The 24,572-nt window shown below is 50.7% G+C and overlaps 1 protein-coding gene across 4 annotated transcripts in view; it reads left to right on the top strand.

The window, feature by feature from the left end:
• Window positions 1–21,725, top strand: part of FAM163A (family with sequence similarity 163 member A) — a 76,585-nt gene extending 54,860 nt beyond the window's left edge. For all 4 annotated transcript variants that reach the window (XM_059146717.1, XM_059146716.1, XM_059146715.1 and 1 more), the window contains exons 2-5: window positions 13,719–13,809; window positions 16,928–16,949; window positions 17,911–18,025; window positions 18,575–21,725. In XM_059146717.1, the coding sequence (XP_059002700.1) occupies window positions 17,933–18,025; window positions 18,575–18,982 (501 nt within the window). In that variant the 5' untranslated portion in view covers window positions 13,719–13,809; window positions 16,928–16,949; window positions 17,911–17,932 and the 3' untranslated portion in view covers window positions 18,983–21,725. The remainder of the gene's footprint in view (window positions 1–13,718; window positions 13,810–16,927; window positions 16,950–17,910; window positions 18,026–18,574) is intronic.
• Window positions 21,726–24,572: the final 2,847 nt, after the last annotated feature.

Genomic DNA, 24,572 nt, shown 5'->3' with positions numbered 1-24,572 from the left:
TTTTGAAGATTTTATTTACTTATTTGACAGAGATCACAAGTAGGCAGAGAGACAGGCAGAGAAAGAGAGAGAGAAGCAGGCTCCCCATGGAGCAGAGAGTCTGATGTGGGACTCAATCCCCGGACCCTGAGATCATGACCCAAGCTGAAGGCAGAGGCTCAACCTACTGAGCCACCCAGGTGCCCCTCTAAGAAATTGATTTTAAAAAGCACAAAATAACAAGTACGAAAATGTGTGAAATTAAGAAGTGATCATGCACATAGAAGGAGGGCTTTTTAAAACATCCCCTTTGGGGGTTAAAAAAAGTCAGAGACCCAGATGTGTGCTGTTGCCTTGGCCACATGTCATTGGGGACAGTCGGCTCCTCCCAGAGGGGTTCCTCCTGGGAACGTTTTAAGGTGCTGTTTATCATTCATGTTTCTACCAAATCCCTGACTTCTTTATGTCTTTTTACTTTCTTCCCTCTGCCTGGCTAATTTTTGTTTGTGGAAATGACATCTTGTCTTGACCATGCATAGATGATTTAAATTTAATGATTCTTCATTCCTCTACTTGTAGGTCCCAAGACAGGAGTCTCACTTCTCCCTCCTTCCCTCCCTTCTCCCTTTCTTTCTTCCTTTCTATTTTTATTTTTATTTTTAGAGCTGCTGTCTTCTTTTTTAAAGTCTTTTTTTTTTTTTAAAGATTTTATTTATTTGTCAGAGACAGAGGGAGAGAGAGAGAGAGCGCGAGTACAGGCAGACAGAGAGGCAGGCAGAAGCAGAAGGAGAAGCAGGCTCCCTGCTGAGCAAGGAGCCCGATGTGGGACTCGATTCCAGGACCCTGGGATCATGACCTGAGCTGAAGACAGCTGCTTAACCAACTGAGCCACCCAGGCGTCCCTAGAGCTGTTGTCTTCTAATCTATCTATCCAGCCATCCCATTCCTCTTTTATAGTCTTTTTATACGTCATCCTTAAATTCTCAGAAGTCACAGAGTTCTCTGATACTAAGGAAATCTCCATACAGCCACTCCAGAAGCAAGCACATGCACACACGCATACACACACACACACACACACGTGCACGCACACACACATACACATGCACAAACTTAAAATTTTGGAAGTTCGTAAATGCTTTTTGACTTTCCTCAAGGTGGCACGGATTGAACTAAGTTGCTCCTGATTATTTTTCTTTAGTCAAGTCGTCTTCCTTTATGAATCACCTGTAAAAGAAAAGAAGCTACTCCATAGTCTCAGTCCCTTCAAGGAGTCTTATCCCAGGAAATTCCAATCCTCTATGCAAAAAATCCCACCACATTTGGAAAGCAATTTAAATCTTGATTGCATGTTTTGGGAAGATCCCAATGGGAGAAACTATATTCGTAATATTTCAAAAACTTTCAAATATCATCTCTCCCTGTCTCCACCTTTCCCAGTAACTCAGGCACATGGCAACTGTCTTGAACCTCCTCTTTTCTCTGTCCTTCCAGAATGCGTTTCAAATGCCTCTCATGCTGGCTCTTAGATTTTCTCCTCCTCTTCTCTCATTGTCCAAGTGTATTCAGGTCAGCACTCTGACCTTTGTACGTCACATAAATTCAAACAGCATGGGATCTCCCAGCCTCTCTTTTACCCCAAATCTGCCCACTCCAGGAGATGAGCTTGTAGACACAATTTAGCAGAAAGCAGAGGAGGAGAGAGCCTATGAACGTTCTACCTTCACATGTTTTCCTGATATGCAAAAGAAGAGTAAATGTACTTTTTTTTTTTTTTAAAGATTTTATTTATTTATTTGACAGACAGAGATCACAAGTATGCAGAGAGGCAGGCAGAGAGAGAGGAGGAAGCAGGCTCCCTGCCAAGCAAAGAGCCTGATGCGGGACTCAATCCCAAGACCCTGAGATCATGACCTGAGCCAAAGGCAGAGGCTTAACCCACTGAGCCACCCAGGCACCCTAAATGTGCTCTTCCTAACCTGTTTTCTGGCTGATCTGGGTCGTTCTGTTCTGGAGGCTCCCCTGATAGGTCAGGTGGCCACGTGCGGTCCCCACCCCACCCCACCCCTGCCTCAGCCCTTCGGTTCCTGTGGATGAAATGGGGCTCCTGTCCTTCACCTCTATTTCTGGGGGAAGAGTTAGGAGCTGCTGCATAGAATCTACAAAAGCCTCCCCAACCCCATCTACGAGATGCAGAGGGATAAAGATTCAGCTGAAAGAACCATCACAAGACCACCAGTACCAGAGAAGTCTGAGTATGTCAATCAGACAGAAATACCATTGAGATACAGCTGCTGTTCCCTTAGTTTTTGTTTCTCTGCAGTATCGACCCTAATTGTTAAGTAGGTCCATTTCTTTTTTCTTTTTTTTTTTTTTTTAGCAGGGCCATTTCTAAAGGAGTTTAGCTTGGTCCTTCACAAAGACACCCAAAACATTGGTTGAGAAGTACTAGACCCCGAATGTGGAGCAGGAACCATATATATTGTGGTGTGCCGTGGACTTGAGATGCGTCTGGACGTGAACTCCCCATTTTTGCTCACTAAGTCCGGGCAGTTGGGAGGCAGAGCTCCAGTCTGTGTGGCTGAGGGGATGGTTTTGTTCTGATCCACTCGCATGCCTTCTGTGCAGATTCTGCAGGGCCTCTCCCCAATCCTGCTGTGTCTGGGCTGGGCTTGCCCATGGGGTTCTGCCTGGAGCCCTTGCTGAAGCCCTTGGTTTTGGCTCCCGTGGTTCCCATAGAATGTCACAACCCAGCACCCCAGCAAAGGCCTGGGCTCTCATGCCCGTTTTAGAATGTTTTGCCCGTTTTAGAATGCTCCTCCTTGGGCCTCTCTTGCCCATTTTAGAATGTTTTTTTCTGAAATGATGAAATATTCTGAACACATTCTGCTGCCTTTTTTAAGGTCCCTAAACCCAGAAGCTGCCTTGTTCCAGTCCCACCGTCCTCCTGCCCTCAGTCTGGCCCCATCAGACTCGACTGGTGTAGAAAGAGGCCCAGTCCTCTGGACAGGAGGGGAGGAGAGCGACCTGCTTTGTAATGCTTCTAAGCCTCCCTGTGAGATGTGAGCCCACAGCCAGTTTTCCCATCTGTTACACTTGCTTATGTCCTGTGAGAATTATCTTGGATTTGGTCTAAATTTCCTTTGGTATAATCTTATCCCTACTTCAACTCCTGACCCCCTTGGGAAGCCTTGAGCAAGTCTTCTAATTCCTCTTCCCCTGCTTTGACATCTCGGTCTGGACTAGCCCTGTACAGGCTAGCTCTCTCCCAATGCTATGCCCTCCTAACACCACCTGGCCTCAAAACCGAGCTCCCCTTCCCTAGCATGGCCTGTGTTCTTTTTTTTTTCCCCACCTTATTTTATTTTATTTTTAAAATTATTTTTATTAACATACGATGTACTATTTGCCCCAAGGGTACAGGTCTGTGAATCATCAGACTTACACATTTCACAGCACTCTCCATAGCACATACCCTCCCCAGTGTCCATCATCCAGCCACCCTATCCCTACTTCCCCAGCCCCCAGCAACTGTCAGTTTGTTTCATGAGATTATGAGTCTCTTATGGTTTGTCTCCCTCCCGATCCCATCTTGTTTCATTTCTTTCCCTCCCTACCTCCCACGACCTCCCGCCCTGCCTCTCAAATTCCTCATATCAGGAAGATAATATAATATTTGTCTTTCTCTGACTGACTTATTTAGCTCAGCATAATACCCTCTAGTTCCATCCACATCATTGTAAACGGCAAGATTTCATTTCTTTTGATGGCTGCATAGTATTCCATTGTATATATACACCACATCTTCTTTATCCATTCATCTGTTGATGGACATCTAGGTTCTTTCCATAGTTTGGCTATTGTGGACATTGCTGCTATAAACATTGGGGTGAACGTGCCCCTTCGGATCACTACATTTGTATCTTTAGGGTAAATACCCAGTAGTGTGATTACTGGGTCATAGGGTAGCTCTGTTTTTAACTTCTTAAGGAACCTCCATACTGTTTTCCAGAGTGGCTGTACCAGCTTACATTCCCACCAACACTGTAGGAGGGTTCCCCTTTCTCCACATCCTTGCCAACATCTGTCATTTCCTGACTTGTTAACTTTAGCCATTCTGACTGGTGTGAGGTGGTATCTTTTTGTGGTTTTCATTTGGATTTCCCTGATGCCAAGTGATGTGGAACACTTTTTCATGTGTCTGTTGGCTGTTTGGATGTCTTCTTTGCAGAAATGTCTGTTCATGCCTTCTGCCCATTTCTTGATTGGATAATTTGTTCTTTGGGTGTTGAGTTTGATATGTTCTTTAGAGATTTTGGATACTAGCCCTTTATCTGATATGTCTTTTGCAAATATCTTCTCCCATTCTGTCAGTTGTCCTTTGGTTTTGTTGACTGTTTCCTTTGCTGTGCAAAAGCTTTTGATCTTGATGAAGTCCCAATAGTTCATTTTTGCCCTTGCTTCTCTTGCCTTTGGCGATGTTTCTAGAAAGAAGTTGCTGTGGCTGAGGTCAAAGAGGTTGCTGCCTGTGTTCTCCTCCAGGATTTTGATGGATTCCTGTCTCACATTGAAGTCTTTCATCCATTTTGAGTCTATATTTGTGTGTCATATAAGGAAATGGTCCAGTTTCATTTTTCTGCAGGTGGCTGTCGAATCTTCCAAACACCATTTGCTGAAGAGACTGTCTTTTTTCCACTGGATGTTCTTTCCTGCTTTGTCGAAGATGAGTTGACCATAGAGTTGAAGGTCTATTTTTGGGCTCTCTATTCTGTTCCATTGATCTATGTGTCTATTTTTGTGCCAGTACCATACTGTCTTGATGATGACAGCTTTGTAATAGAGCTTGAAGTCTGGAATTGTGATGCCATCAACTTTGGCTTTCTTTTTCAACATTCCTCTGGCTATTTGGGGTCTTTTCTGGTTCCATATAAATTTTAGGATTATTTGTTCCATTTCTTTGAAAAAGCTTGATGGTATTTTGGTAGGGATTGCATTAAATGTGTAGATTGCTTTAGGTAGCATAGACATTTTCACAATATTTGTTCTTCCAATTTATGAGCATGGAACATTTTCCAATTCTTTGTGTCTTCCTCAGTTTCTTTCTTGACTACTTTATAGTTTTCTGAGTACAGATTCTTTGCCTCCTTGGTTAGGTATAATCCTAGGTATCTTATGGTTTGGGGAGCAGTTGTAAATGGGATTGACTCCTTAATTTCTCTTTCTTCTGTCTTGCTTTTGGTGTATAGAAATGCAACGGATTTCTTAGCATTGATTTTATATCCTGACACTTCACCTTCCAAACAACAGTAGACATCAAATACAGTTGGAGAGAAATCCAAGCCCATGGTGCAGAACAATGAACCTCATGGAAAGGAAAAGCCAGTCCCTTCCCACAACACAGGCCATGGTGCTGCCTTCCCTCCTGCAAATGGTCAGGCTGGGAAAGAGCATTGAATGTGGGGGTTGGGGAGGGAGAGGAGCTGGAGGGGCACAGGGATGGGCCACTATGTGTGTTCCCACAGGAACCACCATTCGTGGGAGAACAATGCAGACAGGGCATTCCCCCTCACCCCGAATTAGCTGTGTGGATGGCTTTCCCGAACTTCATGTTTTCTGGAAAAGAAATAAAAAATGGCCATGCCTGGAGATTAGACAAGATGAAACACAGGAAAGTTCTGTAAGCGATAATGGACATTGTTTGGAAAGGCAGCAAGGGAAACAAAGCCAAGTGCGGGGTGAATCACAGCCTTAACAAGTGTATTGACCTCTGCTCTGGTCTCTCTGAAGCAGAGAGGGCAGATCCACGATCAGGGACCCTGAGTCTAAGAGCTGCAGAGACAAGGATCCCCTGTACAAAATAGCCTCCGCCCACCAAAAATGACACGTAATTAAATTAAGCTCATTGTGTCTACAGACTATGAGTGCATTTGGGGTTTGCCGGAGGTGAGCTCAGAGAAGGCTGTGAGCTGGGACAGGTGGGACCCCGTCTGTGCCCACTGCTCTTCGGGACCAGCGCAGTTTTAACTGAGGGACTATGCAGAGGGGTCCATCTTTGGGCCTCCCCAGACAGGGAAGAGGTAGGCTCAGCCTCACCTCTGCGAGAGCCATCAAAGATGCAGGTGACACCATTGGGTTGGCCCTGGGCTGAGGCAAGCAGGACCCCCATCTTTTCTAGATATCTGTGGCAAACATTTACTGCTAACCCCAAGCTCTGAACAAGAAGCTCAGCCTGCTCCAGGGAGTTTACAGGCTCTGATAAGGACTGCAGAATGGCCCCAGGACTTCCATCCGAGGGTCCAGAGACCATGTTCTCTATTATTTACTACTCACCTACCCTCTGTAAGCTTCTTGAGGGTGCTCAGTCCCATCACATTTGTGTTCCCAAGGTGGGGCTCAAAGCCAGGCTCTGTGCTAAATGACTAGTAGGCAAAGAATAAGTGAGGGGAATGGCATAGGTTTCCCATGAGTATCATGTTGAGACACAAAGGTCTCCGTGGAAATGCTAGTCAAGGCCATGATCAGGGATCTTAGGGATGCATTGTATCTGAGAGGCAGGTCAGGACCAGAATGGAAGAGGAATGACAAGCTATTTTCACAAGAGTTCCCCAAGGCATAACTCTTACAGAATCTGGGGTCATGTGTTCTAAGGATCTAGATAAGAACTGCTCAAATCCCCATCTGTTGAATTAGTCCTTATTGTGTCACCTGTGTCCACCAATGTGCACCCCGTTCTGATCTCAGCCCCTTCATCTGATTGCCACAAATGAGAAAAAGATCATTCCATGTTACCGGCAGTCTGAGAGGACAACACAAAAACCATAGAGACCCCCCAGATCTTAAAAGCTGTTTGCACTCACTAACTGCTGGGATTTTTAATGGGCCAAAAAACTCAACTGAGCCCCACCAACCTCAGCCAGTTCCTTCCTCTGGATCCCCTTTCTTCCTTATCCCACCCTCTCTATCCACCTGCTACCATGCACCTGAATAACTCTGCTCATTCTGTTGTGTCGAGTGGTCCAGCTCTGACCAGATCTACTCCCAAACCCTGGCATGGTCAACTCATGATGGGCCAAGTGAGAATGAAAGGCTATCTCTTCTGTTGGTGGGACAGAGGACCGCAGGGAGCCCGAGTCCTTGGAACCACACCCACTCTCCCTAGAAGACAATATAATTAAAAATAACAAAATAACATTCCCCTTCCCGTCATCTTTACCATGTAAGGAAAGGTGTGTCATTTGCAGATGAATCTCTTAATTGTCCAAAGTCATCCAGGGGAGTGTAGAAGATAGAACTGCCAGATTTTGGTACTCCTTTCTTAGTGCTCTTCCCACTGTCCACAGCAGATGAGCCCAGAAGGCAAGGCTGTGTGTTGGGCTGGCACACTGCATACAGAGACTTCCCCCATCAGAGCTGGTCATTCCTGTGTCTAGAACGCACAGAACTCCAGGCAACTAAAGTAGAGCTTTACGAAGATACAGGATTCCAAGTCTGTGCCCGCAGATGGTCTGTAATCTAAGGAAGGAGGCAGAGTATGCCCACAGGACAGAGTGCATGAGCAAATACAGTGACCTGGGGACGGAGAGGAAGGCTCAACAAACATGTGCAGCATTAAGTGCATCGTGGAAGGCTTCCTAGAGGTGGTAACAGCCCCTTGCTTTCTTTTCTCTTTGTTCAAGTTGGACCTCAGGGGCAAAAGGTGAAGTTAACATATTCCACACATCGTAGCGGATTATCATGGGTCTATGCCAGGCTCCTTTCATGCTTTGTATGCTTTTTGCTTCGCTTCTCTCCATCCCGTTCCCTTCCTTTCACAGACAGCCATTCTAACATTGAGTGTGACCCATTTTTTTGGTTGTGTTCTTGAAAATGGGAATTGTTGATCTGTACACTTGCATTTTAAATTTATGGAGACAGTATTAGCTCACTCTGTTTATTTTAGCTTTTGGTTGTTTGTTTTTTCACTAAGTGCCATGCTAAGATTTACCACTGTTTCTCTGGTCTGTCTGGCCCAGTGCTTTCAACAGCTGTATTACCCTGCGAGGTGGCATCAGCCTGACATGACTCCCCCAGTCCCCCATGATGATCCCTTGAGCTCGCTTCCAATTCCCTGCACCATAAACAACATAGCAATGTGCATCTTTCACCCGTGACCCCTTATATTGCGTTGATAAGGTTTGGGGACAATAGACTCAGGAGCAGAATTGCTTCTTGTGCAGACTTACCATGGCTAAGGGACACGGGTCTCTCCCTCCAGGGGCTGCTCTGGCTACACCCTTACCAGCCCTGCCCCTAAATTCCTACGGCCACTCCAGCCCTGGGCACAAGCCCATTTTCTTTTTCTTTTTTTTTTTTTAAATTTAAAAAAAATTTTTATAAACATATAATGTATTATTAGCCCCAGGGGTACAAGTCTGTGAATCACCAGGTTTACACACTTCACAGCACTCACCATAGCACATACCCTCCCCAATGTCCATAACACAGCCACCCTCTCCCTCCAGCCTCCTACCCCCCCACCCCCGCAACCCTCAGTTTGTTTTGTGAGATTAAGAGTCTTTTATGGTTTGTCTCCCTCCCAATCCCATCTTGTTTCATTTATTCTTTTCCTACCCCCCAAGCCCCCCACGTTGACAAGCCCATTTTCTGATTTTTGCCAGTCCTACCAGAGTAAAGTAAGAGCCCACCGTCCGCATTCCTCAGATTAGCCGTGAATGTGGGCATCTCTTCACTTTCTTGGTAGCCTCATTGCCCCTTAGGACGTCAAGTCTCCCTTCTTTCTCTTGACGATTTGCAAGGATTCCTTGTATGTCCTGAAAAGACCTCTTCTCTGCTGCTGTCGTCACCCGCCGGGGACAAAGGAACCCATCTGGCTGCCCTTTTTCACGCCCTCCTTCCGGGGATATGGGCTTGGTCAGGGCCACAAGCACAAAGGCATAGGAACCCCTTCCCCTCCTCCCCTCTGCGGACCTGGCCTGAGGACTGCAGTCTAGGAAGACTGGTAACAGACAAGAAAACCTGGCCCCTGTCTCCCTGGCTGCTAACCTGCTGTGTCAGTTTCACGAGTTAATAAATGATTGCAGAAGCTTTAATTGCCTCAGAAGAAATTGAGATCAGAGGTGCTTAGGCCTCACTCAATTAACTTGTGCTCCTCAGGGGGCCTGAGCGGGGAACAAGGGGCAGCCGGTCGTTAATTACACATTCTGTGGCCAGCTGTGGCTGCCTTGTCTGCCCACATCGCTCAAGCAGCGAGCAGGTGACTCTGCCTCAGTGAGCTGAAGTCACAGATCCCTGGCCTTGGGGGGTGGGGGGAGTGGGACCCTCACTTCCCAGTACATCTTCTCTGGGTGGCCTTTCTCTCTGCAGCCCCTCCCCTCCCCTCCCCCAAGCCTCTCCTGGAAGAATGGCCTTTAAAATTCCCCATCACTGGGAGGGAGACAAACCATAAGTGACTCTTAATCTCACCAAACAAACTGAGGGTTGCTGGGGGGAGGGGGTTTGGGAGAAGGGGGTGGGATTATGGACATTGGGGAGGGTATGTGCTTTGGTGAGTGCTGTGAAGTGTGTAAACCTGGTGATTCACAGACTTGTACCCCTGGGGATAAAAATATATGTTTATAAAAATAAAAAATTAAAAAAAAAATTCCCCATCACTTGGGGAGGGTATGTGCTTTGGTGAGTGCTGTGAAGTGTGTAAACCTGGTGATTCACAGACCTGTACCCCTGGGGATAAAAATATATGTTTATAAAAATAAAAAATTAAAAAAAAAATTCCCCATCACTTGGGGAGGGTATGTGCTTTGGTGAGTGCTGTGAAGTGTGTAAACCTGGTGATTCACAGACTTGTACCCCTGGGGATAAAAATATATGTTTATAAAAATAAAAAATTAAAAAAAAAATTCCCCATCACTTGGGGAGGGTATGTGCTTTGGTGAGTGCTGTGAAGTGTGTAAACCTGGTGATTCACAGACCTGTACCCCTGGGGATAAAAATATATGTTTATAAAAATAAAAAATTAAAAAAAAAATTCCCCATCACTTGGGGAGGGTATGTGCTTTGGTGAGTGCTGTGAAGTGTGTAAACCTGGTGATTCACAGACCTGTACCCCTGGGGATAAAAATATATGTTTATAAAAATAAAAAATTAAAAAAAAAATTCCCCATCACTTGGGGAGGGTATGTGCTTTGGTGAGTGCTGTGAAGTGTGTAAACCTGGTGATTCACAGACCTGTACCCCTGGGGATAAAAATATATGTTTATAAAAATAAAAAATTAAAAAAAAAATTCCCCATCACTTGGGGAGGGTATGTGCTTTGGTGAGTGCTGTGAAGTGTGTAAACCTGGTGATTCACAGACCTGTACCCCTGGGGATAAAAATATATGTTTATAAAAATAAAAAATTAAAAAAAAAATTCCCCATCACTTGGGGAGGGTATGTGCTTTGGTGAGTGCTGTGAAGTGTGTAAACCTGGTGATTCACAGACCTGTACCCCTGGGGATAAAAATATATGTTTTTAAAAAATAAAAAATAAAAAATTAAAAAAAAAAAGATTCCCCATCACTGACCTTTTAGGGGGCCCCACCCCCTCCCCGGAGTTGCCACGTTCCTATAGCTCTCCTGTACTCCTCCTTTCCTCTTCCTTTCTGGCCCGGTATCCTCAAGGACACAGTCCAGAGCCAGTTTTCTGGGCTGCAGCAGATGATGCCCCAGGCTCTGCAAGGTCACCTACCCCCCCACACAACCCCCTGCTGCCTGCAGCCTGAAATCCTCCCAAAGACTTTCATTCCTACATCATCTTTAAAAGGGGCCAGATGGGGAGATGCAAGCCCGTTAAAAACACAGATTCCTGGGCCCCTTCTCTGGAGATGGGGCCCCTTCTCTTGGTGGGTCTGGAGTCTGTTTTTTGACACCTGACTCAGGTGATTGTTACTGTCAAGATAATTTGGAAGACCCTACTTCAACCACCTTAGCTCCTGGTGAAGTAAGTGCAGGAGAGACTGCAGCCTCATGGCCAGCCTGGCCTGGGGCCAGGAGGTCCACTCCCTGTGGCCCTGCTGCTCCGTCTCTATCTTGCTGTGTGTGGTGAAGCCAGTCACATGTCCTCTCTGATTTGGTTTCTTCATCTAGGAAATAGATACTGGGCCAGATCTTAGAGTCCTTCCATTTCCATGGATCATTTTTCTCTCAGTAGCTGGTAGGTTAAATAAGTATAATGTATGATTTTGTGCTTAAGAAACATCTTTCTTTCTTTCCTTCCTTCCTTCTTTTTTTTTTTTTTTCTTTGAGCATCCGTTTACTTTAGAATGAATTCCGTGGGGGCACCTGGATGACTCAGTGGGTTGAAGCCTCTGCCTTCAGCTCAGGTCATGATCCCAGGGCCCTGGGATCGAGCCCTGCATTGGGCTCTCTGCTCAGCAGGGAGACTTCTTCCTGTCCACTCTCTATCTCTGCCTGCCTTTCCGCCTACTTGTGATCTCTCTCTCTGTTAAATAAATAAATAAAATCTTTAAAAAAAAAAAAAAAAAGAATGTATTCCATGGAAGAAATTTTCTCCTGCCTCTGGATGAAAACATGGGCCAGTCCCATTTCTTGTCACCCACTCTTAGACGATAGCCTGTGGTACCACTCAGCTACAGCTACAATCTCAAAGTAGAAGTTGGAATCGTTGGATCACTGACAGCGTGTTCTCATTTGGGCCAGTTTGGATCTGCTTTGGGTTGAAAGCAGCAGGAGTGGTGTGCCGTGTCCCTCTGCTGTCTGTACTTCCCCACCTCTTCCCTTCCTCCCACCACCCCCAAGAGGGTCTGTTTCACGAGCTGCCACATCGAAATGGGGAATTCTTACCGGTTAGAAAGAAGGGGAAGCTTCAAAAGGGCTCTTGCTTTTGTATATTTTTTGTGTATGTGGGCTCTTTGGAGGTTGCCTGCTGGGCCCCTCTCTCCTGCAGCTCCCTTACCCCAGGCAGACACATCAGCCCTGTCCCAGGCATCTCTTGCAGCCTCTTGCTCAGCCCCAGGGCACCTGGATGTCCAGTCGCAGTTCTTGTCACGCCTCCGGGGGGCGCTCCTGGACAGGACTCAGGAGAGCCAGCCCGGCGCCAGCCCCAGGCCTGCCGCCCTTGGGGGCTCAGGTAAGGGATTAATGGTTCAGCAGCAACTTGCCAAGGAAACCTTCCACACCATATCTTCACAAATTTTTGACCCATCTGTATTTTTCAAAGTGGGAGAAAGGCTCCTGGATCCTGAAATAGACTATTGACATTTCCATGTGTGTTCCCCTGCATGGGGCTAGGGAAGAGGGACCTGTCCCAAACTCATGGGGCGTCCTCTTGTTTCTATCAGTTGACATCTCAGTCAAAACTTAGATAGGAGGAGCGCCTGGGTGGCTCAGTATGTTAAGCCTCTGCCTTCAGCTTGGGTTATGATCTCAGGGTCCTGGGATTGAGCCCTGCGTGGGGCTCGCTGTTCAGTGGGGAGCCTTCTTCCCGAGACTGCCCCCCCACCACCTGCCTCTCTGCCTACTTGTAATCTCTGTCTGTCAAATAAATAAATAAAATCTTAAAAAAACAAAAAACAAAAAACCTAGATAGGAAACATCTCCTTGGATATCCAGCTACCCGTGACTGCCATTTTAATGAGAATAAGAACATCTTTGAGAAAAAGAAAGCCTGAGCGCCCACAACATCCCGGGTCGATCATAGGCAGGAAGGCCTTGATCTAGAGGAGACGTGAGGGTGGGCCTGGGCCAAATCTGTGGGTGAACGTGGGCCTTCTCAGCTTTTCCCAGAGTTCTGCTCCTGAGGCCTGCTGAACTAGATGAGATCCAGGACTTGAGACATTAGTGTGCCCTTGACCTCCAGCTTGCAGCTGCCACAGAGAGCCCTGCGCTGGTCAGCCCATCCCTGTAGAGGGTGGCTGTGGGGATCCAGTTATCAGTTGGGTTCCCTTCCCAGTACAAGACCCCCAGCGGGGCCTTACCCTCTCAGGGCAATGAGCTGAGGGAAGCCTCACTGGAGAGTGTCCTCCTTCCCACTCTTCTGTTCCCAGTCTAAGGCCCAGACTCTCCTGGAAATCATGTCGAGTGGATATTTAAAGAATTTTCATTTTAAGGGACCTCAGGGAATGATTAGCTTGCACTGGATTCGTAAATGTCCTGGTAGGACTTCGCCACCCCTCCTCCATCGGCACACCAGCGTGAGCGTGTGACCCGACTGTCCTGTAGGCATGCTGTCCTGAGGCAGGTTGGGATTTAGGAGTGAGAGACAGGAGTGTGGGGCTGTGGGCACTATGAGTATGGACAGGCCCAGGGAAGGATGGGGAGGGAATGGGAGAGAGGTATGTGCGGCCATAGAGAAAAGAATCAGCCACGTAGGCAACAGGGACACATTTGCCAGGGGACAGGCCAGAATTCTCCAGGAGAGTGTGACAGAAGTAGCTAGACCCCCTTCCCCACCTTAAGCCTCGCTTCCCAGAATAGGCAGAGGCTCGTGCCCAGCGTCCTGCTACTGTGTTGGGCCGTGGGTTCCGCACAATGGCACTGAAGGAAGGAATCAAGGACAGAATGGTATGTGGCCTTACAAGCCTGTCTTCAGGTTCCTAGGCTGGGGGGTCTCAGAGACTGAGGCAGCCATGGAAGCCAACAGACAAGTCCCTTTGGGGGACGTCCACTCAGTCTCGGAGTCTGTCTGTGCTCTTGCCCTCCCTCTCCAGCTTTCACAGATCTTCCTCTCTCTTCTCTGGCAGGAACTGATGCCCATGGCCATGACGCACCCCCAACCTCTGTCTGCTCGGGCGCAGCCTGCATGACCGAGCCGTCACTGCCCCGCTGTTTTGCGTAAGTGTGAGGAGCAGGCTGAGCCTCACCCCCAGGAGAAGGTGACTGGGCCCTGGGTGGGGAGGGATGTTGGTGGGGAGTGAGGTCCAGAAAACCTTGGTCTCAGGGCAGGTCCCGGGAATCTTTAGTTGGCAATGGGTTTGTCCTCTTTGGCTGCCCTTGCTCCCTGACTTGGCTACAACAGAACCCATCTGCTGGGCCCTGGGAGGGAAAGTCTTGCTTCCGGCCTTGGGAAGCTCAGTAGAAGGCAGCTGGGTAGGATGAAAACTACACAACACTGACCCTTGGGTCCTGACTTGCTATTGTATGACTTGAGGGGAATCACTTAAAGGTCCAACTTTCTCTCCTGCATGTGGGGGTTTTATGGTGTTCCGAGGTACATCTGTTATCTTTTGCAGCATGACAGACTCCCACAAACCTAGCAACTTGACACAACACACACGGACCAGCTCACAGCATCTGTGGGTCAGGGCTCCAGGCATGGCCAGCTGGGTCACCATCTCCGGGCCTGTCATCAGGCTGCCTTCAAGGTGTCTTGGGGCTTCAGTTTCATCTTGAAGCTCACCTGGGGAAGGACCCACTTCTGCTCTCACTTGTGATGGTCCAGCTTGATTTAGGTCACTGGGCGGAGGGCCAGAGGCCACCCCCATCCCTGGCCACAGGGGCCTCCCAACATGGCAACTTACTGCGTGCAAACCAGCAAGGGAAGGAGTTGGCAGCAAGAAGGTGGCCAAAATGGCATACAGTCTATTCACAGAGGTGACATCCCATCGCCTTTGCTGTGATCTGTAGGTTAGAAGCAAGTGTCAGATGCCCCTCGAGAGCAGGGGAGCACACTAGGCATGACTACAAGAGGCAGGGCTCATTTGGGGCTGTCTTAGAGCCTGCCCCTCCCAGGAAGAGATGGAAATGGAAGCAGTGTTTAGACTGGAGAGTGCCGTTTAGATTCATTTGCATTAGTTGCAAGAAAATGAACCCACCTGCAAAGACAGGAGCCCTTGGAGATGGGGATTTAAATGCTAGATTGTACTGTGACCACAGGGTCTGCAGGACAAGAGGCTGGGTCCCGGCTTGTTCCCCACGTGTCCTTCACAAGTGACTTCTGGGTTCCTGACTATAAGGCCACATTGAAGCCGACATCTAAAATGTCTGGGCAGTCCTTTTCCCCCGCAAATGACTGGTTTGAAGGATTCTCTTATAGTACCCAAGGGGCTCTTGCATACATGACTCCCACTTTTTCCTCACAAGCACACTGGTAAGCTGAGTTTTTTTGTTAAGCTTTCTTTCGCAAGTGAGAAAGGAGGTCAGCCTCCAAGATGGGGCAGCCACTAAATGGCACAGCTGGGCCTCCGATGGGCCTTCAGATGTGTGCCTCTGCCATGCACCCCCACTTTCCAGCCACTTCTGTGGAACCGCTGCATGGTACCCAAAGAGGGGAGGCCAGGCGTGGAGGTCAGAAGGAGGGAGGGCTGTGTTCTTATATAGCTTCCTCACTCCCTGTATCCTAAAACAGGCTAATATCTCAGGGGGCAAGGCCAAGACTTGCAAGTAGAGTGAGTCACTGCTGCCTTCCGCTTCAGGTTACTCCACAGGCCTCTCTTGGCTCAAAGGGCCCTACGTGGTGAGTGTCCGGGCAAGCAGAGTCAAGGGCAGACATGTTGTCATAAGGGCACATACATTCTCCCACAAATGCCTAGCAAATCCCGGAAGCAAGAACCATCATGCATCTGGCAAAGTCAGTCAAATTGGACTTGAACAGGGGACGCTCCAGTCTGCGAGACCGGATGGGAGCTGAGCCATGCAACTTGCTGCCCCCCCCCGGTGGTCGGTCAGGGTCATCACTGTCAGGCCGGGGAAGGAAGGCCTATACTTGGCAGAGGATTAGCAGACACTGGTTCATCAAGCACGTTGCCATGTATAACACTGCAGGGGCAGGAGCCTGATCGGACACAGCTCCTGATCCCAAAGGACTTCTCATGTACCAGAGGAGTCAAGATGTTCCCACATGAAAGCAAACAAGTATCCTACCAAGAGAGGGTTTGGAAAGTGGCCCATGGAAAGGTTTTGAAGTGGGAATCCAGGGAAAGAGAGAGAGAGCACTACGATGGGGGTTCCAGGGGGCCTCTCAGAGCGCTGGAGGGTGGGCAGGATCTAAACAGGTGGACAAAGCAGGCTCATGCACTCTGCTACCAGCGGCCCCTCAGGAACGGCTGTGGCCTCCAAGAGAGTGGGATGCCAATCCTTGCCTGGCTCTCAGCCTCTCCCACTTGATGCCTACCCTACCTGGCCTTTACAGAGTCCTTACAGCTCCTGGAGGCCCCCATGGTCTCTCAGGCACCTGGGCTGTTGAGCCTGCCCTCTCCCCTTGTCTACCTACGGGTCAAGTTCCCACTCAGCTTCTAGCACCCAGCTTGAGCGAAACTGCTTCCAGGAGCCTTTCCCAAGTAGTTAGTCGCTCCCTGCTCGGTGCCCCCACAGCCCCTGCTCTGTGTGTCTTAGGCCGTACCACAAGGTACGTTAAAGTGCCTTGTCAACCCTAGGCCTGGAGCCTCCTAAGAACTGGGCCTGCTTGGTGGAGAGAGGATTCATGGAGGGAGACCGCAGGGGGTGAGCATGCCGGCACGCGGGGCAGGCAAAGCGTGGCGGGGTGCATGAGGATGGCGAGCCACAGAAGGTATCTGAGTGAAGAACAAGGCGCCCCTCCTCCAGGCAGACACAATAGGGCCTACGGCTTCCGGTGTGGACTGTCACTCGCCTAATAGCCCTGCTTGGCCTCCGAGTAACAAGCAGCCTCCTCTGGCGGAAGCACGAACGGGGGGTGAGGGGGGCGGGGGTGCCCACCTCGAAAGAGGGTGATGACTTAGGCTGTCATATCAGGTACCAGAGTACCAGAGTTGGACATCCCAGGGGGACCCCTGAGTGAAATGTCCTTCAGGCTGCAGTGGGAGGCACAGGGGAGGCTGACTTGGGAGCTGCGGGCTTGTCTGTGACGCTCCCAGTGACCAGGGCAGAGTGTGGGTGGTAGGGAGGGGGGCTTGCGGACTAGTCTAACTCTTGGGGCCTTTTTCAGGGGCAACAGTCTTCTCCCAATAGCTCTGTTCCTGTTATTGTCTTGCAGGTCTCTGTTCCCGTCACTGAACGTAAGTGATCATGGTCATTCTTCCTCAAGATGCCAAGGCTCCTCCCGCCCTCCCGCTGCAGGGGCACCACCAGCCTTGTCCCCACGTGCCTGGGGGGAGGTGGAGCTTCACCCCCATTAGCAGGACCATTCTCTAGCCTCGCTGCCACGGTCCGGGGGCCAGAATGCTGCCTGTTGCCCACTCCCTCTGGGTTCACCTTGCCCTTGTCTTGCACAGGAGTTGGAAAGAGGACAGAGATGCCCCCAAAAGGAGTGTGGGTTGGAGTCAGGACAGAACCAGGTGGAACTTGGGAGATTCAGCCCCTGTCCCCTCCACCTGAGTCCGGGGCTCGGGGGGCCACTGCTTTTTGTGCGATTGAGAGCATGGCCTCGGGGTGAGCCAAGCTGGGCAGAACCTCAGCCAAACCAGTCGAAGCCGCAGTTCATCATGTGTGACACAGGGCTAATAACGAACTGTCCCGAAAGGTATTTTGAGGCTTACCTGAGAGGAGCGGGGAGAGCTTAGGGCAGTGCCACAGACTAAGCCCCCAGGAAAGGAAGCTGTCATCTTCGTGCCTTGGATGGAGCCATGAGGTGAGGCCAGGCCGAGCAGGATGCGAGAAGGAGAATTAGAGAGAGGCACGGCAAGCTTTGAAACTGAGCAGAGGCCAAGAACGGAATTTTGCTCTCCGTTAGTGCTCTGCTTCTGCTCTTCCCTTGCTCAGCTGTGACCGCCCCAACTCCCACCTCAGCTGTGACTCCCCCACCCCCACCCCCCAGGTTAGCCTGGCCCAGGCTGCAGCCTCTCTCTGCCTTCAGGAAGCCCCGGGTGTCTCAGTGCCCGCGGCCCTTCTCGTCCCGCTGCCCTCAGGTCCTCCCTGCTTCCACCTATGCAGGAAGTCCCAGGAGGCCTCCCCGCCCTTCCCCTCCCCTGCGCGCAGTGTGGCGGCTCCTCACCTCCCTGTGCTCACACGTCTTTGCAGAGTTTGATGGGGCGTCGGGCGGATGACAGCGGGAACAGTTGTGATCACTGGCGGAATCCTAGCTACAGTCATCCTCCTCTGCATCATTGCCGTCTTGTGCTACTGCAGGCTCCAGGTCAGTCCCCGGAGGCCACTGGCAAACCATGTCCCCATTCTAGGGGCAGAAACTGGACCCGCTTCCAGGGTGACAAACCTCAAAGCCAGGAAGCGTGGGGGCTGGGCTGGGAATCGAGGGTAGCCAGACCGGAGCCGTGTGTCTCTCACACTCTGTCCACTTTAGGGGTTCTCCAAAGAGGCTGTGCTGGGAACACAGCTGGTCACTGTGTCGTGCCTCTGGCATAGCTGAGATTTCGGGAGTGGTGGAAAGGGCACCCCTCTGGGGGATCTATGGCCCCACCCCTGTTCTCAGTAGACATGGAGGTCCTGCCTCTCTCGACCTCATCCTGCAGGGTCAGGGTTAGGGTTAGGTAGGGGGAAGGAAAAGGGAAGGTATTGGTTTAGCAAGGCTGGGAGTATGTGCTGGTGGGACGTGGGTGTCTGGTGCTGAGTTTTAGTCATCAAAAAGCGCTCTGTGCTGTGTCCTTGGTGGACAGGGGTATGGGTGCCTTTGTGCCCCACAAGGGGAGCCTCGGCCCTCAAGCATCCCTCCCCACTGTCCCCTCAGTACTACTGCTGCAAGAAGAGCAGAGCCGGAGATGCAGACGAGGAGGAGGAGGAGCGCGACCTGCCTCCACACCCCAGAGGCCCCAGCTGTAATGCCTGCAGCTCCCAAGCCCCCAATGGCCGAGGCGGCCTGGCGCCTCTCACCAGTGAGCCCTGCGGCCAGCCGTGTGGGGGGGCGGCCGGCCACTGCACCGCCTGCTCCCCGTACAGCTCCCCCTTTTACATACGGACGGCTGACATGGTGCCCAATGGGGGCGGAGGGGAGAGGCTCTCCTTCGCTCCTACGTACTACAAGGAAGGGGGACCCCTGCCCCTCAAGTTGGCAGTGCCCCAGAGTTACCCGGTGACGTGGCCAGGCTCTGGGCATGAGGCCTTCACCAATCCAAGGGCTATTAGTACAGACGTGTAACCCCCTTCACCCCTGACCCCTCCACGTACCTACCTACACTGCTGTCCCGGCAGGAACACCAGGGAGCAGCGGGGGTCCCCTCCAACAGCCCACGAGGACATCTCCGTGTTGTTTGTTTGTTTGTTTGGGCTTTTCTTGCCCCACAGTGGAATGAGAGCTGCCCAGTGCATTGAGAACAGGGCAGGGCCTGGCCCCATGGCCCGTAGGTGGGGGCTGGCAGGACGAGTGGGCAGCCGGGCCTCTTTCTGTGCCTGAACCTTCCTCCACCAGCACCAGCCCCACTGCAACCCCTCTTGCTTCCCTTGCTACCCCCCAGCTTTGGACTGTGAGAGGACGAGCAGCAGGGAAAGCTAAGTGAAGGCTGCCTCCACCCCAAGACTCCTTGAGGGATGGAAGAAAAAAGGGACCCGGGGTGAGGAGAGGTGTGAGAAGTAGGGCACGTCAGCATCTGAGAAGGGGGTGGAAGGTGTTCAGGGGACCTCTTCGGGACCTGCTTGCTGAAATGACACCGAGACCCAGGTCCCAAGACAGTATTGTATTTAGTGATCATGGGGACTGCGGTCCCTGCCACTGTTCCAATGTGGACATTGATTCTGGAACCTGCTATGTTCCCCTTCCTCGTGGAACACCCTGAGTGGACTTGGAAGGCCATGGTATAAGGTTCTTTGTGGGGAATGCATGAAAAAAGGGAAGCCTAACCTTGTCTCCCCGCCCCACCCCTCCCCAGTCCTCCTTCTCTGCCTCCGGAACCAGCTGCCGCTGCTGGAGAACCTTGTTGAAGTTTTGTTACTGAGTTTGAACAGCTGGGCGAGTGAGACCTTCTTGCTGAATGTCTCTGGGGCCCGGGTCGGCCACCCTGAGCGGTGGGGGAGCAGTGCTGTGAGGGTGTGTGTGTTCTCAGGTGGGCACACACCTGTCACCGCCCTCACACATCACAGGGGGTGGGGGGCTGTGCAGCCTCTGGGAGCCCCAGAGTGGAAGGGCTCTGATGCATGGACTAGAAAGGGAAATCTGACCTCAGACAGCGTGAGGGAAAGGTGACTGACGTGGCTAGTCCCCTAGCAAGCAGCTGACGGGTATGGGGAGGACCTGCAGTCTCCCAGGGACAGTGCTGCAGCTGTGAAGCCCCCAACCCCCTTCGGAGGCCCAGCGCTCTACTTGGGCACCCAACCACATTGTCATAGGGCTGGATGACTTCATTGCCCTGGGGACAGCACCCCCCCCCCACCCCAGATTCTATGCTCACTGCCCTCCCTCCGCTGGACTCCCCCAACCCTCCAGGCTCCAGTGAGGGCCTGTTAATTGCTCGAGCCTGGCCCTTAGTTCCCACTTAGAACTCCTCTGTGGCCTGAGGGAAAATACCTGATGAGTTTTCCAGTTGCCTCTAAACTTAGGGGTCCTGCTCCCCCTTCTCAGGGCACGCCTAACCCCTGGCGCTTCTGAATCAGGGCCTGCTGCAGAGGGTGGGGCAGGGAAGGAGCTATTGAGAGAAGCTGGGCGCACCTGGGAGAGGGGGAGGAGGGGGAGCCTTCACCACACCTCTTGTTTCCTCTGTCTGGAACCTGTCACTTTGCATCTCAGCTGTCATTAGGGCCCACTGGGTGAGGATCAGTGGACCTGGGGTCTGGTCACACTGAGGTCATTCATTGGCTCTAGGAACAGTCATTTATCTTCTCTGAGAGCCAGTTTTCTCCAGGAAAAGGAGACCTGTTCAGATGGACCCTAAGAAACAGCCAGGACTCCCTGAAGAGTTCTGCCAACCATGCGGCTCCTCCTTGCCTGAGTCCTGGAAGGAGCCGGATGCACCTGCCAACCGCCTGATCCAGTGCTCAGGGACGTGGACTGAGGACTAAGCCAGCACCTTGAAATATGGGGTCAGCAGGCAAAACGATTTTAATTGTTCAGTGAAAAGCAAACACGTTTGTCTGATTCTCCCCCTGGGTGATCTCAGACGGTTACACGTCCTTATACCAGGAGGCAGTTCTAGGCAGGAGGTCATGAGGTCTGTCTCCCAGTCCAGACGGACCAGTGTAGAACAGCAACTTGAACACATGCCGTCTCATCACCAGTCCTTATTGGGCCAAGCCCACTCCCTACTTGATATGAGTTGCTGGGTCTGACAGGCATTGTGGCCTCCTGATGACCAGCCCTTGTGCCTTGCTGACCGGGAATTCCACAGCCAGTCAACCACAGCAAGGGCCATTGCTCCTCACGAAACCATAGTATTGTTGTTCCTCCTCCCTTTGGAGAAATTAAGACAGTCCAGTCAGCTCTCACCTGCTTCTGGTTTTGATCTATGGGGTCCCTGAGGGAAAAGCATCTTATAGAGTCCCCTCTCCTCCCGTAGCTTTCCCAACCAAGATCTTGTCACCCTACATGTGAAATCTGGGTTTGGGGCACTGGAGAGATGATGGGCCACAGCTCTCCCCTACACACCCCCACAGTGCATGGGGCATGATCTCCAGATTGCCTGTCCGCCCCCCTGTTGTGGGGAGGGCCTTACCCATGGAAGAGGAATTTATGCATTCAACTGCGCTGCACACTCTTGTTGTGGTGTCTGTGCTATGGGACACTATCTGGACACTTTTCAGATCGTACCCTAACAGGAAGAGAAGGAGAGGCTATGAAGACCCTATCCTCTCCGCCATCTTGTCTCTGCCTCCATGTCACTGCTCCCGCTACAAATTTCCCATCCTGCATCTTTGATAACTTGGAGTCACAACCAAGTGAATGTCCAAATAAATGAGGAATTTGAAATAGAAATCCCACAGAATCCTCTGTTATTCACCCAAGGAGGGGGCAGCCGGGCATGGATTTAAGAGTGAATGCTCCTTTTTATTTCCCCAAATGTCCATTTTCAACACCAAAATCTACCAGCTTCTTCTCCACTCCTACTTCTTCATCAACAGGGCGTCCACCACGTTGCCTCCATTAGAGCTCACGCCCAGGGAGGATGTGTTATTTGTTGGGGAAGGGCTGTGAAGTGTAGTTGCCGTTGCCCCTGAGGGGAAGGGGCCCAGGGAGCCTCACTGGGGAGCTGCCCAAGCTTCAGCCCTGCTCCTTGCCCCCAGGGGACTCCCCCCACCTCCTGACAGGCAAAGGGCCTTCTCCACTACAAGTGTGGAGCAATTTTCTCTCCCTCAGGTCAATGGTTGGAAGATCAGAGGGAAAACAAGGTTAACTGGCCGTGGTTCATATCGTGTATATATATATATATTTTTTATTTTTTGCAATTTTTTTGTTGTGGTAAAATATATACATAACATAACATTTACAATTTTCACCATTTTGAGGTGCACGACCCAGTGGCACTAATTACATTAATTACATAAATTATCACCACCATGATAATTTTTTTACCCCAAATAGAACCTCTGTGACCACTCATGTTTGAATTATTTTTAACAGCTGTGTTTCACCATGGAATGAAAACCAAGCTTTGGAGGAGGGCCCCCTGCCTGTCCTGCCAGAAGCTGGGTCTTAGCAAACCAGTAGGAAGGTGGGCTGTAGAGGGGTCGTCCCTTCCCCTTTTCCCACAATGGACTCTCCTAAGCAAAACCTGACTTCAAGGGAACTCCACAGATGAGTGTGTTGGAATGTAACTCTGCGGGAAAGGTGGCGGGAGGCCTGGGCAGGCAGCATATTTTAAGAAGAAAAGGAAGAGGATTTGCGCAGTGGAGAGCATGAACCAGCCGGGAGGGGCAAGGCTAGGTGAGTGGAGCCCGGCAGCGACAGTGGGAGCTTGGAGGCCTGGCCTCCTTCCTCCCCGGCCACCTGCATGCTCAGGTCCTGAGCTCAGGTCCACTGGGTGGACGGCAGAGGCCTCAGGGAGACCACTCACAGGTCCCCAGACAGAAACCGGGCACGAGGGCCATCCCGGCAAACTTCTCGGCAGTAGACCTTGCTGCACGGGGCCTGCTCCACTGAGCAGTCACCTGTCCCCTTCCTAGTTCTCACACTGCCACAGCAGGTGGACCACTGGCCACTGAGAGGGGAGGGAAAGGGGGCAGGAAAGGAGAGCAAACCAGGTGCCCGCTAACCGTCACCAGACTCCCCCCAGGGACTCAACCAAACAGCGGTTTGAAGGCACATGGGGTTTCTGAACACCCGGGGAGTCAAGGGAATGTGTGTGCATCAGGTATCGGAAAAGCATTCAGGCAGGGGCACCTGGGTGGCCCAGTCTGTTAAGCGTGGAACTCTTGATTTTGGCTGAGGTCCTGATCTCAGGGTCATGAGATCGAGCCCCTCAACAGGCCCATGCTCAGCAGGAAGTCAGCTTGGGATTCCTTTTTTCTTTTCTCTGTCTCGCTCTGCTGACCCTTGCATGAGTGCTCTCTCTTTCTCCACAAATAAAGGAGGATCCCTGCCTCCCCCAACCAAAAAAAAAAAAAAATGGAAAACAAAAACAAAAACACCAGGAATTTTCATCCAACCCGAAATGACTTTTCACTTACAACCCGTACCCCATGCACCCATCTCCACCTGTGCAAATCTCCTCTGTCCTTTAAGCCTTTCCACGATTTAACATTTTACTCCTCTGACCACACTTGCAGTGATCTCTCCCTTTTTCTGGATAACCCAAACAGCCTATCTCTACCTCCCCATGGCATTCTAAGTTGGAGGGCTGATCCTGCCCTTTATCTCCTCAGTAGACAGAATGTTCACAGAGGGCGCTGAATTCACCACTGAACTCAGTGCTATGCTCCGCACATGGTCTGTAGTGACCAAAGTCTGCTAAAGGAAGCAGGATGCATTTCTCCCTATCATGAGACCGTTCTTAACATTAAAAAAACTAAAAAAAACAAAAAAACAAAAATACCCCCGAAAAACCCCCAAACAACAAAACAAAACAAAACAAAACAAAAAACCCCAGGTGTATTCAGAAGGGGAGAGAAAGAAATAGAACCATACCATAAATATAAGTGAACTAGAAAAATTTGAGTGTAGGGAATACCCCTTTGTTCCCTTTGTACATGTCCTTGAAGTGGGCTTAGGTGACAATATTGGAGAAGAGGGAACAGCAGGTTTTATTTACACGAAGCCCATGACTATGGCAGACATGTAGTAAGGTTGTCGCCTGAGCCCCTGGAGGAAAGGATTCCGTGGCCAGTTTGCAACGGAGCGGGTAACGGGCATGAGAGCCGGGTCCTGGGCTGCCTGCGGCAGGGGCGGGTAGGGGCGACATCGGACAGCTCTCCGAGCCGATCCGGAGCGTGGAGCTCAGACCATTCAAAGCCACGCTCCTTCCATAACATCTGAGGTTTCCGGTTTCCCTGTCACCTCCTCGCTAGGCTCGGTCTCTTTTGGGATTTGCTCAGCCACCAGGACAGACCCTGACCAAATTAGCTGGTCACTCACTGGTTCTTCCAGTGAGAAGCTTCCCAAACTCTTGCAAAACCACCCCACCATTCCTCCTGCTCCCACGCCCAGCTGGGAGAAGGCGGGAATCTAAAGTCACCCATCCACCGCTCAAGGCTTGGCTTTTCTCCGATGCGTGTTTTTCAAGAGTCCTAGACCGACCGGGTAGAGTGGCGTCCACCCACCCTGGTGCCTCTCAAAGGCCTTGGGTTTGAACCAGAAGCACCATGGC

Source organism: Mustela lutreola, chromosome 14, assembly GCF_030435805.1.
Source record: "Mustela lutreola isolate mMusLut2 chromosome 14, mMusLut2.pri, whole genome shotgun sequence".
NCBI classification, from domain to species: Eukaryota; Metazoa; Chordata; class Mammalia; order Carnivora; family Mustelidae; genus Mustela; species Mustela lutreola.
This window is presented reverse-complemented; position numbering and strand designations above follow the sequence as displayed.